The 17,690-nt window shown below is 34.0% G+C and overlaps 1 protein-coding gene and 1 pseudogene across 50 annotated transcripts in view; one reads left to right on the forward strand and one right to left on the reverse strand.

Moving 5' to 3' along the window:
• ABI2 (abl interactor 2) overlaps positions 1 to 17,690 on the reverse strand; it is an 80,358-nt gene that overhangs the window by 38,615 nt on the left and 24,053 nt on the right. For 25 of the 50 annotated variants that reach the window (XM_069468406.1, XM_069468276.1, XM_069468121.1 and 22 more), the window contains exons 2-3: positions 14,824 to 14,991; positions 3,592 to 3,768 (exon numbers count right to left, since the gene is read on the reverse strand). In XM_069468406.1, the coding sequence (XP_069324507.1) occupies positions 3,592 to 3,768; positions 14,824 to 14,991 (345 nt within the window). Of the gene's footprint in view, positions 1 to 420; positions 423 to 1,469; positions 1,488 to 3,585; positions 3,769 to 14,823; positions 14,992 to 17,690 lie in introns of all 50 variants that reach the window. The other 25 variants (XM_069468308.1, XM_069468223.1, XM_069468206.1 and 22 more) reach the window with 5 other exon arrangements.
• On the forward strand, positions 6,864 to 6,989 carry LOC138387661 (U4 spliceosomal RNA; annotated as a pseudogene).

The following is a 17,690-nucleotide window of genomic DNA, read 5'->3' on the forward strand; positions in this document are numbered from 1 at the left end:
AGGAACCTCTCAGTTTGGCCTGTCTCCCACATGGGATTAGATCCTGAACCCAGGAAAATCAAGAAGGAATCATAGTGGGGTTTAGAGGAAATGAGCATAGGATAGAGTGGAGCTTGGGCAAGATGATCTAAACTTTAAGGGTAAAAAATTTGTCCATTTCTGTGCCTTTTCTTCAGTTAATCTTTTTGTGTACTTCTAATCACTTTGGAGATTAACATAACAATAGGCAAAATCTGAATAAAGTATTTAGAAGAAAAGGGCCAAGGCAACCAACACAGCCTGCTTTTGGTCTAGTTCACTGCAAGCCACCTATTTTAAGCAAAAGGAATCTTCTCAAAATTCCACATGTTTTACTTACCAAGACTCAAGGTTTGGAGTCAACCATCCAATCAATAACACATGGAGTACATTTGCCTGGACTTCTCTAGTCAGATTTATCTACTATGATCAAACAGAATTTCTGTGGCCATGGTTAGTAGTACTTAATGATTCAGAACTCAGTCATCTTGTCTTCTTATTTACAACACTGAAGACATGGCAAACAACAGGGTGTTCAGTGGAAAAAATATAAATTTAAAAGAAATTATAAAGTTTGGCTAAGAAAAAAAGAACAAAGAGGAAATGCATGCTAAGTTTGGTGAAAATAATTGTAGTAACCTATTTAACAGGCTTCTTGAATATAGTTGAATTTACCATTAATCCTCCAAAATATTAAAATGTTACTGAAATGAATCACAACAGGAAATATTATCTCTAATTCTTAACTTGTATTTTGTTAAACACTACCATGAGCTTTTGATGTTTTGCATATAATATTCACTTTTTTAAACTCAAAGTTTATACTGAAGTTTTCAATATATTTTATATAGCTAAGTTGAAAAAAACATTTTTGCAAAAAATATGTGATACTGCAACTTAAAAAAAAACCACACCACTGAATATTTTCTGCTTCTCAATTTCTTTATATTGATTAAGTCAAAAGATAATGACATATTGTCCTAAGGTATATGATAAAGCATACCATTTATAGAATAAAAAGGCTATTACACAGGGGGAGGGTTAAATAAAGCACATTAGTTGGCCCTCCAATTCATAATACAATTTCTACATTTACAAAAATCCAGCTAATTATATTTCATAAAATTTTATGATAGGGTAGCTTATATTTCAGTTTCATAAAATATGTTAACACTGCAAAATAACCATTCATTCAACAAACATTTACTAAGCACCTAATGTGTTAGGCACTGTTCTAGGCACAAAAGATAGAATAGTGAACAAAATAGACAAGAATATCTGCCCGCAAGGAACATGAAGACACATCACAAAGTTGCATGACAAAAATAAAATAAAAAAGAAGGATTATTCATTGCTTTTTAAAAGGCCAAGTGCCAAATATCTCTTTACTCCCCATATGTAATATTCTACATAAGGACAAAGAATGGAAATCAAGCCCTGGAATCTCTTACCTTAAATCTAAGCAACCACTTAATGCATAAATGGAGCAAATAAAAGAGGTAAGGAAAAAAAGCATTGAAAGGTTAGTTGAAACTTCAAGGTGTGAAGAGAAAGGAATAAAACAAAAAACAAGTTAAGCATTCAGCATTAACAAAATAATGTTTCAGTAGATCATAGAAAGAGTGGTTAAAGCAGAATGTGTCATGAACAGGGAGTTTCTTTGATGACATTATTTAAGATATTGTTTTATTTAAAGATTTAATTTTATTAAAGATTTCTTCAAATTAGTGACCCTCAAACACTAAAAGTCCAAACAGTGAAGGGACCACATACAGAGTCCTAAAAAGAATAACATTTTACTTCAAGGATTAAAAAAGAATGGGAAGGAAAATCACCTTCTAATTATGTAAGTGGGCAAACACAAATGTGATGTTTTATCACTTAGAGTGTCTTTGGCATTAGATTCTGGCAATATGCTAAAATATTCTATTAGCAGTTGTTAGCCTTGAATAAATTTTCCCAAGTTAGAATAAATTTCAGTTATGAACTATCCAGTTACACAGTCTATTTTAACATGCTCTAATTAGAAATCTAAATGCATGTGGGTATCAATTATAAAATTAAATATCAAATTCTAGATAATAGTGCTTGTATTAAAACTCAGAGAAGAAAAAGATTTTAAAAATAAATTTGTACTATATATTTTCTTTTTACCTAGATCTACATTAAATTTAGATTTAACTGATTTCCAGCCATAATACTGGGTGTCCCAAAAGTTTCCATACACAGGGAAAATGGGAAATTGTAGCTAAATGTACCTTTATTTACAAAATATTCATTACAACATTTTACAAAACATTTCCTTTGTTTGGAGACTTTTGGGACACCCTGTAGTTTGGGTTTGTTTTTATTTAAATATGCTTATATTAGAAAAAATGAAAAAAAAAGCAAAAATGAACTGTACAGTTTCATATAGGCATATATGTATATTTATTTAAAGTCACATTTGATAATTCATTGTCTTCCAAATCACTGATCAGATGCAAATTTTAAATAACTTTGCACTTAGCTAAAGCTCTGAATAGTGCTTTAGCACTATTTTTAAGTACAAACACCGATTTCAATGAAATTTACATGTTCTTTAGTTTTTTGGGGTTTTTATTTTTCCACTCCTCACCCTTACCTGTTCCTTAGTTTTCATTATGGTACTTTTTTTTTTTTTTTTTTTTTTCTTTTTGAGATGGAATCTCGTTCTGGGTTTTCTTGGGGGAGGGGGGTGGGGTTTGGGGAGGGTGGACTCTTGCTCTGTCACCCAGGCTAAAGTGCAGCAGCACCATCAGAGCTCACTACAACCTCAAACTCCTGGCTCAAGCAATCCTCCTGCCTCAGCCTCCAGAGCAGCTGGGACTACAGGCACATGCCACAATGCTCAGCTGATTTTTCTATTTTTAGTTGAGATGGGGTCTTGCTCTTGCTCAGGTTGGTCTCAAATTCCTAACCTCAAGTGATCCTCCTGTCACCGGCCTCCCAGAATGATAGGATTATAGGCATGAGCCACCACAACCAGCCTGATTATGGTACTTTATATCAAACTAGGCACTCAGATATATCTTAAAAGATAACCAAAATATATAATGGCTAAATACTCAAAAGCAGTGGAAATATTCATTCATACATTACTTTTACCTACACTATTCCCATCCAAAATGTTGAGATAAAATTATTTTAGAAAAATTCAAAGTATGTTTATCAATACATGTTGTTTTTGAAAACTAATGCCAAAAGTCTGCTAAATTTATGATAAAGTGAACGTGTTAATAACACACTGAATGATTTTATTTTAATATGACTGTATTAAACCATTATATTACACCACACTTAATCTATATGAGGTATTATCTTAAGTGATTAAGCAAATACAATTAATTCAAAGATGGTTCTTTAAAACTTGAGAACATAGCACTAAGATAAAGGAAGAAGGGGATAAACAGTTACAGTTGCAAGGAATCTTCACAACCACAACTGGGCCAAGACTTGATCCTCTAGGAAAGGAAAGATAAAAGCTTAATTTTCTCAAAAAGTTAGTTCTATTATGCACTACTGTTTAAAAAGCTTGATAAAAATTACACCTACCTTTACTCCATGTCCAATATCATCTAGAATTGTATAGTCAATAGGTTTTCTAATATAACGAACTGGTCGTTCAAGGTTGGCGGGAGCAATAATCTTATGTGTCCTTGAAGTGTTTTTATTGGTAGTCAAAATACCAATTTCTCTTCTTGCAACTTTCTCTTTATGAATATCAACTGTCTGCAAAATATGATATAAAAACACAACACAAAAATGTATATCTCTGATATCCAGAAAGATCAAAATATAAATGCTCAGAGATCTAATATTGCTATTCTTATTCTCAACCATGCTTGCTACACTTTCTCCTTTTAGGACTACTGACTTTCTCCATTTTTAAGCTAACAAAAGGTTGGCAAACCTTGGCTCACAGGCCAAATCTAGCCCATCACCTGATTTTTACCGCTCACAAGCTAAAAGTGGTGTTTATGGTTTTTAATGGTTGGAAAAAAATCCAAAGAAAAAGAATGCTGTGACACATGAAAATTATATGAAATTCCAAACTTTTGTTTCCATAAGTAATGTTTTATTGAAAAACAGCCACGCTGCTCACTCGCTTACTTGTCTATTGCTACTTTTACAATAGAATGGCAGAGATGAGTAGCTGCAACAGAGATGTTATGGTCCACAAAGCCTAATATATTTATTAGGTGACCTCTTTACAACAAAAGTTTGCCAACCCCTAGGTTAAAGCATGCTAATTTTTCTCTTTCCATTAAGATTTAGCCTTATATGATGATTAAGAAAGCCCTAATGATTAATCTGGCTACATTTAAAAATAACCTATGAGTACAATTTCTATTAGTGTTTAAACATCTTTTTATAAAAAAATAAAGAGGGCCAAAATATAACTATAGTGTTAAAAATGAGGGTCATTTTTGACAAAAAAACTTAAGTTTGCTTGGGCAAAGCTGCTTATATTTTACCGTGACACAATGCTTATAAACTATTTCATTCATTTATATTTACTAAATGCACCCATAGGACATAAGTTAGTACAGAATGACAATGTGTTCTTACAGTTTTCTAATTGCCAAGAGAAGGTGAATTTCTTCACATACACAGGTAATTAATACACTAAAGCAGTATTTTTAAACTGCAAGTTAAAATTCAATGGTATGTGAGGAGCAATTATTTCAAATACGCTATTGTTTCTTGAAATATCTGTTATGTGCCTAAGTATACACATTAATTATGTACTGAATACAATGTAACATATTTTTTCCTGTGGGTTACAGTCAAAAGAGTTTGGTAAACACTAAAATTGTTCATATATCTTACTACCATTCCTGGCTCAAGTAGCAATTAACAGACATACTTTTTTGCTAACTCTTCCCCAGTCCTACTTCAAATTTCCATTTCTAAAAGAAAAACCTGGTAATAACAATGAAAGGAAAGATGATAATCAATCATGACATTAATAAATACCACTGTAAGAAATTTGAAAGCTGATCATTTATCCTTCTAGATTGCCTAAAATACGAGGTAAACTTGAAACAAATTCCAAGTGCCTTATTTCTCTACAACCAACAGATCTTAAAAACAACAGGATCTATATGTTCCAGAGCTAATAAATACCTAAATGAAGCATCAAATTAAAAACTAACCATGATAGTAAAATTATCATTTTAAGCATTTCTTTTTAAGAAAAAATTGTCTCTGAACTTTTTCTGTGCAGGTTAAATTATGAGAACTGATTTCTTTTTCAATTGCTGGGGGGAGCTTTAACAGAAAAGAGAAGTTTGCAGTATTAGTGATGATATTGAAATTTATTTAATTTTTAACTCTAGAGAAATGGAAATAATCACATTTTGAATAAAGTTTAATGAGTCACCCTGAATCATTAAAAATATGGAAAATTATTTCATACTTTTCAAGTATGCTTCAAAATTAAAAAAAAAAACAAAATATGGCAATTTTTTAAATATAACTGGTCTTTATTAGACCAATAAAAAGGCTTATCAGTGAATGTAACCCTCTTAAGACATTGTTTTTATTCTCCTCAGTTTTTAGAAATGTACTTAACTTATTCAGAAATGAAACCAGAAGAATGCAAACCTGACCAACCATAACAGAATCCCAACCTTATAGCAAACTGGAATTTCAATTTCAATTGTTCATGCTAGAAAAATTAATAAATCCTTGGAGAATGAAAAGTGAGAAGCAACTTTACATTTATTTACACTAATATATAGTAATATTTTTATAATAAGCACATACTTTAAGATTGTTTTAAAATGTAACTTTTTTTAAAAAAAAGCATTAAAATATAAATTAGAAATCTGTTCATCATACAGAGGTGTTAATTGGTCTAGAGATTGGGGACATTCACATATTACCTGTATGTTCTCTTCATAAGCACATAAATATACACACAGCCCAAACCTATAGACCATTACAACAGTAGAGATAAAAGGAAGACCAACACAGCAAAGAAAAAGATAACAGGACTATAAGCCTAAACAAGGGATAGTCGTTATAACAGAGCATAAACTTTAGCCTAGGCTTCCTGGGAGAGAAGGCAAAATAAAAAGATGTAAGAAAAAAAAAAATCATGTTCTTTGTAGCATTTTATATCAAATTTCAATAAAAACTGAAGGTATATTTTTAAAACATAATTCTTGAAAATGTACATCTATGGAAAGTCAAAATAATTTAGTTTGGCTATATAGTGTTTCTAGCAGTCTACTCTAAAAGAATGCTTACATCTTAGAAAAGTTAAAGCAGAGTTACTCAACAACAGATATTTTGAGTCCAATAATTCTTTGTTGGGGGAGCTGTCCCGAGCATTGTAGGATATAGAGAAGCATCCAAGTAGATAACTGTAGCAGTCCCCCATCTGAAGTTTTGACAACCAAAAATGTCTGACATTGCCCAATGTCCCCTTGGGAGAAACACTGCCCAGGTTGAGAACCAATGATCTCTAGAGGATGGACTAACTAGCTGGTCTGTTACATTATTCACTCTCAAACAGCAATTGTTTCCAAACTTTTCACAAGGGCTAATTCAAGGTTAATGCTCCTAATGATTCCCTAAGTATAGATATTGGGAGTCATTAACTTTTTAAAAAATGATATGATAAACACCCCCCCATATCTGTTGCCCAGTTTCAACATTCATCAACTTATAGCCAATCATCAGTTTTAAAAGAAATTTAAGCTCTTTAATGTACACAATGTATTTAAAAATATATGTATATGGTTACTACGGTTTTCCTAAATCAAATTCACAACTTTCAGCAATCATTATTGCCTTTGTCTTCATAATATTCTTTCAGCTTTGTGCAGTGGCGGTATCATAGCCAATGAGTTTATGTGAGGCACAATTACTGCTAATTGAAAACTGTTCCCATAATATTCTTTCATATTATAATGCTGAAATTCATTAAGTTAAATGTTCTACCTACCACTAAACATATTTAGGAAGAATTTTAATAGTAAAGTATTTCCAATTTATCCTAGGTTTCTAAAGTTACTAGTTTTATAACAATAAACTTATTAAAAAGAGGCCTCAATAACTGCACTCACCTGTGACAAGTGAAAAATATGTTCCCTTAGCAAAGTAGACCAAAATTAATGCAAGTACACTGCTATCAATAGTATTATTGTTTGCTACAGATGCTGTTCGCCAAAAAAACAAGCCAAGGAATATCACTGCAATTGTGCAGGACTTAAACATCTCTTCTTCCATGGTTCCTTATTAAGTAATTTCCCTATCCTTCTCACTGATTTTGCCAAGCTGGTCTCGCATGCGGCAGGCTTCCCCCATGACACTTCAGCCAGATAGTGCCAAACCCAGGTTCCTACAGGATACCTCGTATTGCCTTGAGATAATCATACTGACTCCAAGCCCCTCTGCAAGCCCGAACCCCACTCCCACATCTCCCTCATGAACCCAAGCACATGCTCAGGCCCCAGCAGATAACAGGAGCATACTGTATGAAATATTGTGTTTTAGAATTACCCATGCATTGTTGTTTCCCATTACCACAGATAATTGAGAGTTGACTGCACTGGATAGTACTACCTCAGATAGCTGCCCATCAGTGTGGGAAAACATCTGCAATCAAACAGTTACAGTGGATTAACTAAATTGGGTGTTTTTCAATATGTCTTTATTAGTAAGTTAATGTTTCAAATAAACAATTAAATTAGTTATGCATTATTCATAAAACAAATTAGTTACTAACAAACTAAATGGGTAATTTTCAGTTATTATTTTATATAAAGTAGCATAAAAACTATACATAGGCAATTAATTAGAAAGTATATAAATTCCACTTTCTGTGCATAATTACATATGATAACATCGATGGTATTTCCTTAATTTAAAATTGGGAATTTTTAAGCAAGGCTATACATATAAAGTCTTTAAACAAAAATTACCCTACATGTTGAATTCTCCAGGGTTTAGACCTGCCACTGCTTTTCAGTACCTAACTCTTGAGAAGAATTACTTTCACTCTTCTATTATTTTATAATCATACTTTTCTATCTCTTTGACTTGCTACCTGCTAAACTAATTCAAAAAGTTGGCCCAGTAAGTCCCAGTCGGCTCTTGGGAAGGTAGGATGAGCACTACTTTTTAAAGTTCTTTATGTTGCCTTTTGACCTCTTAATCTTTTATTTTAAGCCATGATGAACTTGAACACAGATGGTACTGACTGGTTTTACTATCTGAGAGAAATGATGGGCCTGGTTCAAAAGAATTTTAGTTTACAAATATATAAGAATTTTGGTTTGAATAATGTTCTGTAAACCTTTTCAGTTATAGGAATTGACAGGATAACAGCAACAAAGCTAGACAGAATTTCCTTAAAATTTACCATCTCTAAAACACGTAAGGTAATCCATGTTACGAACCTATTTTAATACCACTTTATGCATACATGAGCAAACTACTTAATACTACTGTCCTTTTAGTACAAAAAAGTGTCTGACACTATACATTCCTAATCAATTCTGTCCTGTTTTTCAAAACTTCTGACATTTAGAAAGAATGGGTTATTACTTGTTTTGTTGAAGTATTTCTTCCTTATTACCATAGTTGGTAGAGTCAATGGAATTCCCATCCTCAGATTCCAATTCAGAGTAATCTGGGAAACAGTTCAGTTATACCAGAATAATAAAGGGTTAAAACCACTGGACACACATTGAGGTGGATAGCAGAGCCAACAGAACAGAAAGACAATCAAATACAAATCAAGCTCATTTGTGAAATAAAGAATTCAAGATGGAAGACAGCTCAGAAATCATCCAATTAGTCCTATAATCTTACAGATCAGAGGACTGAAGTTCAAAGAAGTCAAATGTCACACAAGTCTGTAGAAGAGCCAGAGGAAAATGTAGATGTACTGACTCTTCCCCATCCAATCCTACTCAGTGTTCATTTCCACTAAAAGGGAGGAAAGGGTCAGAACACTAGGAGACTGGAAGTAACAAGATTTGTACCTAGGAAACAGAAAAAAGATGCTGATGAGAAAAGAAATTGAATACCCCAGATAACAAATACCTACTAGTCCTGAACAACTCTACTAGACAATCTTAAAAACTCTTGAAACCTACTGCTGTTCCAATAAACATGCTATCTTTGCTCTGATCCGACTAAACCTAGATTCTTTGCTGCTTCAATTCAATCTTCTCTACAAATTGTCAGAGTCCAGTACTTTTGCCCAATTTGCACAAAAATATAGTCTCAAGACAAGAACCTCCTGACTCCCTGTGGAAACATATAACATTTTTAATAATAATCCAAAGAATAATCATACAATTTAAGAATCAAACATTTAGGAAACAAAATACCTTAAAGCAGGGGCTAGCAAACTATGGCTACATGCCAAAGGGGGCCCACAAGCTAAGAATGGTTTTAACATTTTAAAATAGTTGTTAAAAACACATACACACAAAGAATAATGAGACCATATGTGGCCCACAAAATCTAAAATATTTACCAGAGGGTCCTTTATAGAAAAAGTTTGCAACCCTTGGAGTATTTACTGAGTATTTGCTTTGTAAACAGAAAACATTTCCTTTTACACTACGGAATAGCCTTCCAGTCTAAAGAGTGAATAAGTTAGATATTCAACAGACTTTTTAAATAAAGAATTCTGTCTGTACATTAAACATAATTCAAAAAATTTTAATCCTTGAGGCAAATGCTAGAAAATATATCTTTTTAAATTACTCTTCTTTCTTAGACATGGCCTCTATCAGTCCATTTCTCCTACTCAACCCCTCATCCAACATACTAAGATATATTTTATATAAACTTAACGGCCGCAGTAGAACTGTGGATCCCGTAACCTCTCCAAGTATTGACGTCTAGACACCCAACTCCAAATAAAAATGGTTCAACATACTCTTGACAGCTCTGAGGACTTTGTTATTTCTGACCTACTGATCCCTATCCTGTTTTTTTTACTTATTCTATTAAAATAGCTTAAAAAGATGGCATTAATTGGACCACATAATTGCCAATTCATACGATACTCAAAAAGAAAATGATCTCATTATCAGAATTAATACATATACTTATAATCCAGAGTATTCCCCTTGGTCCTTGAGCTTGCTACCCTTTTCTAGCAAAGAACTACATAATTCTAATCAGAAAATGATTATCTTTCATTGTCTTTTGCTTGTTGTCATCATTTATCCACATAATCTCTCCTACTTACTCCTAATAACTAGTAAAGTTTCCTTCTTTTTAGAAACTCTAATATATTAATTTCTCTTCTATATTTGCTCTTTTCTTCTTTCTTTATTTTTCAGGTCATTTGCCAATACTTCAAATGTGAAAAAATTTTAAGAGCCTCAAGAATAGACCTTGAAAATTCTGTCTCATGGCCGGGCGCGGTGGCTCACGCCTGTAATCCTAGCACTCTGGGAGGCCGAGGCGGGTGGATTGCTCAAGGTCAGGAGTTCGAGACCAGCCTGAGCGAGACCCCGTCTCTACTAAAAATAGAAAGACATTATATGGACAACTAAAAATCTATATAGAAAAAATTAGCCGGGCATAGTGGCGCATGCCTGTAGTCCCAGCTACTCGGGAGGCTGAGGCAGTAGGATCGCTTAAGCCGAGGAGTCTGAGGTTGCTGTGAGCTAAGCTGACGCCACGGCACTCACTCTAGCCTGGGCAACAAAGTGAGACTCTGTCTCAACAAAAAAAAAAAAAAAAAAAAAAAAAAAGAAAATTCTGTCTCAGATTAGCAATTCGTTAGCCTCCCTCGTCTAGAAAATCAAATTCGTCTATTTCATCATTTAAAATGCCACTGATTATTTCCTTCAGGAGGCTGTCCCAAAATAAAATTTCTCTCTCACTCATTAAAATTAATTATTTTTTTTTAATTTTATTTGAGACAGAGTCTCACTCTATCGCCCGGGCTAGAGTGCTGTGGCGTCAGCCTAGCTCACAGCAACCTCAAACTCCTGGGCTCAAGCAATCCTCCTGCCTCAGCCTCCCAAGTAGCTGGGACTACAGGCATGCGCCACCATGCCCGGCTCATTTTTCTATATATATTTTTTTAGCTGTCCATATCATTTCTTTCTATTTTTAGTAGAGACGGGGTCTCGTTCTTGCTCAGGCTGGTCTCGAACTCCTGAGCTCAAACAATCCACCCGCCTCGGCCTCCCAGAGTGCTAGGATTCTGGCATGAGCCACCGCGCCCAGCCTAAAATTAATTCTTTTTTTAAGAAAACACAACAAGCAATAAATTATACATCTATAGAAGTTTATACGGGATGTGAAGAAACCCATATAATGGCAAATTATATGGGTTTATAATGGCAAATTCAGATTAAAGATTAAATAATATCAAAAAATAACAAATACCTCTGGATTTGTCCAATAAATTTTCAAATAGCAAAAATATAAGGTTGACCTACTATATCTAATTTAATTGGACTATACTTGGTTTAATTATACAAATTTGCTAAACTGTAAACTCTCAAAAATAGATTAGTCAATTTCAAAAGAATCCTGAACTCTCAAGATTTATCAAAAACAATAATATGCACATTTTAAAATTCTTATTCCAAAACCGTTCTAACCATTTAGGTCTAAAAAGAGTGTTTGAGGCTGTGTTCAGTGGCTCATGCCTGTAATTCCCAACACATTGAGAGGCCATGGTTGGAGGATCACTTGAGACCAAGAGTTTGAGACCAGCCTGCATCATAGCGAGACCCCATTGCTTAAAAAAAAAAAAAAAAAAAGTAGCAGGATGTGATGGCGGGCACCTCTGGTCTTAGCTACTCAGGAGGCTGAGGCGGGAGGATCACTTGAGCCCAGGAGTTTGAGGTTGCTGTGAACTAGGCTGACACTACAGCACTCTAGTCTGGGCAACAGAGCTAAGACTCTGTCTCCAAAAAAAAAAAAAAAAAAAACTCTCCCAACAAAAAAAGTCCCATACCAGATGGTTTCACACACAAATTTTATCAGACTTTCAAAGAACTGCTTCCTATTACGCAGAAATTATTCCATAACATCGAAAAGGAAGGAATCCTCCCCAGCTCATACTACGAAGCCAATATCAGCTTGATACCAAAGCCAGGTAAGAACACAACAAAAAAGAAAACTACACACCAATATCCCTAGGCATAGATGGAATTTACCTCAAAATTATAAAAGCTATATATGACAAAGCCACAGCCGACATCATACTGAATGGGGAAAAACTGAAAGCATTCCTTCTTAGAATTGTAACCAGACAAGACTGCCCACTATCTCCACTTCTATTCAGCATAGTGCTGGAAATCCTTGCCACAGCAAACAAACAAGAGAAAGAATATCCAAATGGGGAAAGAAGAGGTCAAACTATTGTTCTTCATTGATGATATGATCTTATATCTAGAAAACCCCAAAGACTCTGCCAAGAGATTCCTGAAATTGATAAATAAATTCAACAAAGTTTCAGGTTACAAAATCAACGTACACAAATCAGTAGCATTCATACAGACCAACAACAGTCAAGCTGAGAAGCAAATCAAAGACTCAATACCTTTCACAATAGCAACAACGAAAACAAAATACTCAGGAATATATTTATGAGGTGAAAGACCTCTACAGGGAGAACTACAAAACACTGAGGAAGGAAATAGCAGAGGACGTAAACAGATGGAAAAACATGTATCATGCTCATGGATCGGGAGAATAAACATCGTTAAGATGTCTGTGTTACCCAAAGTGATCTAAGATTCAATGCAATCCCCATTAAAATACCAACATCATTTTTTGCAGATGTAGGAAAAACAGTTCTACACTTTATATGAAACCAGAAAAGACTCCGAATAGCCAAAACATCCTTAAGCAGTAAGAACAAATCAGGAGGCATCACTTTACCAGACATCTAGCTATACTACAAGTCTACAGTAACCAAAACAGCATGGTACCAGCATAAAAACAGAGACATAAACCTATGGATCAGAACAGAGAACCCAGATATGAAACCATCCTCATATTGCTACCTGATCTTTGAAAAAGCAGACAAAAACATACATTGGTGGAAAGAATCCCTATTCAATAAATGGTGCTGGGAAAACTGTATAACATGAAGAAGACTGAAACAGGATCCACACCTCTCACAAAAATCAACTCACGGTGGATAACATACTTAAACCTAAGGCATGAAACTATAAGAATTCTAGAAGAGAATGTTGGAAAAACTCTTATAGACATGGACCTAGGCAAAAGAATTTATGAAGAAGGCCCCAAAGGCACTCATGGCAACAACATAAATGGACCTGATCAAACTAAAAAGCTTCTGCACAGCCTAGGAAACTATCATGAGAGCAAACAGACAACCTACAGAATGGGAGAAAATATTTGCATGCTACACATCTGAGAAAGGGCTGATAGCTCAAATCTATATAGAATTTAAGAAAATCAGCAAGAAAAAAATCAACCCCATAAAAAAGTGAGTAAAAGACATGAACAGAACCTTTCAAAAGAAGATAGACTAATGGGCAATAAACATATGAAAAAATGCTCAACATCTCTAATCATCAGGGAAATGCAAATCAAAACCACAATGAGTTATCACCTAACCCCAGTGAGAATGGCTTTTATCAAAAAATCCCAAAACAAAAGATGCTGGTGTAGATGTGGAAAGAAAGAAACACTTATACATTGTTCGTGGGACTGCAAACTAGCACAACCTCTATAAAATAGTATGGAGATAACTCAAAGAACTAAAAGTAGACCTACCATTTGATCCAGTAATCCCACTATTGGGAATTTACCAAAGGAAAAAAAGTCATTTTATCATGAAGACATCTGCACTAGAATGTTTACAGCAGCACAACTCACAATTGCAAAGATGTAGAATCAACCCAAGTGCCCATCAACACGAGTGGATTAATAAAACATAGTATATGTATACTGTGGAGCACTACACAGCCATTAAACAAATGGTGAACTGATACTTTTTGTAACAACCTGGATGGAACTAGAGATCATTCTTCTAAGCAAAGTATCACAAGAATGGAAAAATAGGCCGGGCGCAGTGGCTCACGCCTGTAATCCTAGCACTCTGGGAGGCCGAGGTGGGCGGATCATTTGAGCTCAGGAGTTTGAGACCAGCCTGAGCAAGAGTGAGACCCCATCTCTACTAAAAATAGAAAGAAATTATATGCACAGCTAAAAATATATATAGAAAAAATTAGCTGGGCATGGTGGTGCATGCCTGTAGTCCCAGCTACTCGGGAGGCTGAGACAAGAGGATCGCTTGAGCTCAGGAGTTTGAGGTTGCTGTGAGCTAGGCTAACGCCACGGCACTCACTCTAGCCTGGGCAATAGAGTGAGACTCTGTCTCAAAAAAAAAAAAAAAGAATGGAAAAATGAACACCACATGTACTCACTATTAAATTGGAACTAATCAACACATATGTGCACATATGTTAGTAAAACTCAACAGAAACCAAGCAGGTAGGAAGGGGGAGGAAGAGGGGATGGGTAAATTTACACCTAATAGGTACAATGCACACTACACCTTGGTATTGAGCACACATGTAACTTTGATTCAAACTACACAAAAGCAAAACATGTAATCAAAACATTTGTACCCCCGTAATATTCTGAAATTTTTTTAAAAAACCTGTAAAACAACCACCTAATATTGGTTTTCTATTTCCCAAATCATATATGTGAGTTAATTCACATAATAAAGGCTGCCAACATTACAGATAACCTGTGTTTATTATAAAGGGTTCCCCACAGGCAAATAGAAAAATAGTGTGGTCTCACTTGTGAAATATGATTGATTGAAGATTCCATCCTTCGTAGCTGGGATGCCTGGATATCCAGCATCTGCAGGACATTGTTGGCCAAGGTGTTTATCAGATAGGCGACACTTGCTAAGGATTGGGTGGTGTAGGCTTTGGTTTCTTCTAGGGCTCGCTGCTTATCTGCTGACTAAAGGAAAAAACAGACCAATCATTATTAATTCAAAGATAAGCCATTTCTAGCAAACTAGCCTACAAAAGTACTCACCAAAATCATTCTGTTGCTACATTTACACAAAGTCAAAAATGTTCTGAAAACTAATTATTGGTATCACGTAAACCCAAAACTGAACTATTGACTGAATTCACAAATATTTTCATGTTGAACAAAAACATCTTTGTACAGATACAAATAAAACTCTGAAGCTATTACTTGAAAAATAAGATCCAATGGATATTTTGCATAATGGCAGCAAATATACATCACTTGGAAGGGTAGCATTGATTTCAATGTGTAAATTGGGACATTCTTTTTTCTACTTTCCTGCATTTCTCCTTTCCTTTCACTCTAACATGTGAAATATGGCCATGACACAACGTCTGATTAAAGTAATACTAATGATAAACAAAAGTGGTGATAATGACAGTAAATTAAAAATAATAAAAGGATCCTTTCTTCCCAAACATTTTCAGTCTTATAACTCTATGGGATATAAACTGCCAAGAATCATAAACCTTACTTGAAAAATAGAGACCACACAGCAAAAAGTAGTTAACTACTTTCAAGGTCACAGAAAAAAGCAATGGTAAAGTTACATACTCTATGCTACTAACTGCCAAACACCATCTTCTTGCCCTGGTTTTATAGAAAGACTCTATGGTTCAGTTGAAAGTACACAGTCTTTGAACCATAAACCTTTTATGTTAATATCAGCACTATCATTTGCTACAATATGTCAACTTGTACAGGAGTCACATTTCCTCAATTTCCTCAATTATGAAGGAGATAAATTCGTGATTCAACCATTCTCATAAGTTGTAAACAACAAATAAGATAGTGAATGTAAAACTACTTTCTAAAACCATAAATTATATACTTAATACAACTGTGATCTCCTTGAGTGGTCATTAACTGTCCAAAATTCAGTATGCCCCAATCTTTTCCACATAGTATAGAAATCAGAACCAACCCTAGATAGAAATTTTTCCCAGGCTTGGGGGAAGCAAAGGAAATAAAATTCTTTTGAAGAGACAGTTAACAAAATAACCAAGTAATACCATTTTAACTTGAAAAGAGTTAAGAATCACTGTCTTTTTTTCCCTTTTCTATTCTAATCCTTAATAATCAGTATTATCAAAGCTTAAATTAACAATAGAAATGACACCAAACTTGGTTAAAGACAAATACTTCTACAAAGCAACATACATTCTAGGATCCCATAACAGCTACTTTCAAGACAGTCACATCTGTTTTAAATTTCATTACTGTTGGTTGAGGCAAATAAAAGATGTTAAAAATTATATTGCCATTAAAGTCACATATTTATATAAAATTAAAATTGTGCTTATAAATTAAACCTATATTCAATTACTTTTAAAATTTTAACATGAATATCCTACAGCTGAAGGCAATAAAATCTCAATTCTTCTAGTTGATATTTGTCAAAAATTTTCACACTAGGATAGCCTAAGCAGATTACTCAAATAAGCACCATAGATTTTAGTATTTTTATGTATAAATTAGATGGCATCAATCTAAGAATAACTATGAATGATGCTAGATAATTTTTTCCCAAACAGGAGTTCATTCTCCAAGAACCAGCAGTTCTCTTCAATAATTTTTGTATTTTGTTATTTTTACAGCAATTTATTCACTAAAGTACAAAATTAATATATTAACATAATCTGGATTATATGGAATAACCAAATGGTAACTACTTAATAAGAAACATAAAGCAAACTCAGTACTGCTTTGGGGTTCAACTATGTTAGGCCCAAGCCACAGTACTTTAATTACAAAATAAATTAATGAGATAAAATAGACAAACTTATATAAATGATGCATTCACACTGTACATACAAATGAAAAATTTTAAAAAGGATTTTCAATTGCTTAAATAGCTTAAAGGAGGGAGACAAGTCAGCTCAGGCACATCCATAGTACAGACAGGTCCATAACACACTCCGTAACAGTGAACAAAAGAGTTTATAAACCCACCACCATTCTCAAATTTCAAATGACAATTGAGTTTTCACAAAATATCATCTACGACACTACTATTTGATTTAAATTTCATTAATTTCATATTTTTGTCTTATTTGTAAATTTATTTTGACTCTATAGTTGTTACATGAGCTTTAATCACCTTAGCTTTAATCTTAAGTAGTTTATATCTAATTTTATGTTTGAACATTAAATATTTTTTACCGCATTAAGTCAGCACAGAAAGTCAAGTTCTTTCTTTCCATTTAAAATTAAGAATTCTGTTAATCAAGTCTAAGAAATATATGACAGTTTATATCTAAATATTAAAAAATATAAAAAATGCAAATGCAGCCCTATAAGCATTAACAGCCCCAGAAAACATGCAGCCTGAAGGAGATAGGTATTTTTTCTGATCTTGATCCCACAGATTGACTTCATTCCATGAACTGGAAAGAATTAATGATACTCATTTTTGTACAAAATTCATAGACAACTTAGCAATTATTAACAGAAGAGGCAAAATTCTGGTCCCATCCTCTCTATAACAAAAAATAACAGGAGGAAATTGTAAGGATCAACGCCACACAGTCTGGTCACTATTTTGTTTGTTTTTTAAGAGAGGGGGTCTCATTCTGTCGCCTAGGCTGAGTGCAGTGGCATGATCAAAGCTCACTGCTGCAGCC

Source organism: Eulemur rufifrons, chromosome 1 (genome assembly GCF_041146395.1).
Source record: "Eulemur rufifrons isolate Redbay chromosome 1, OSU_ERuf_1, whole genome shotgun sequence".
NCBI lineage: Eukaryota > Metazoa > Chordata > Mammalia > Primates > Lemuridae > Eulemur > Eulemur rufifrons.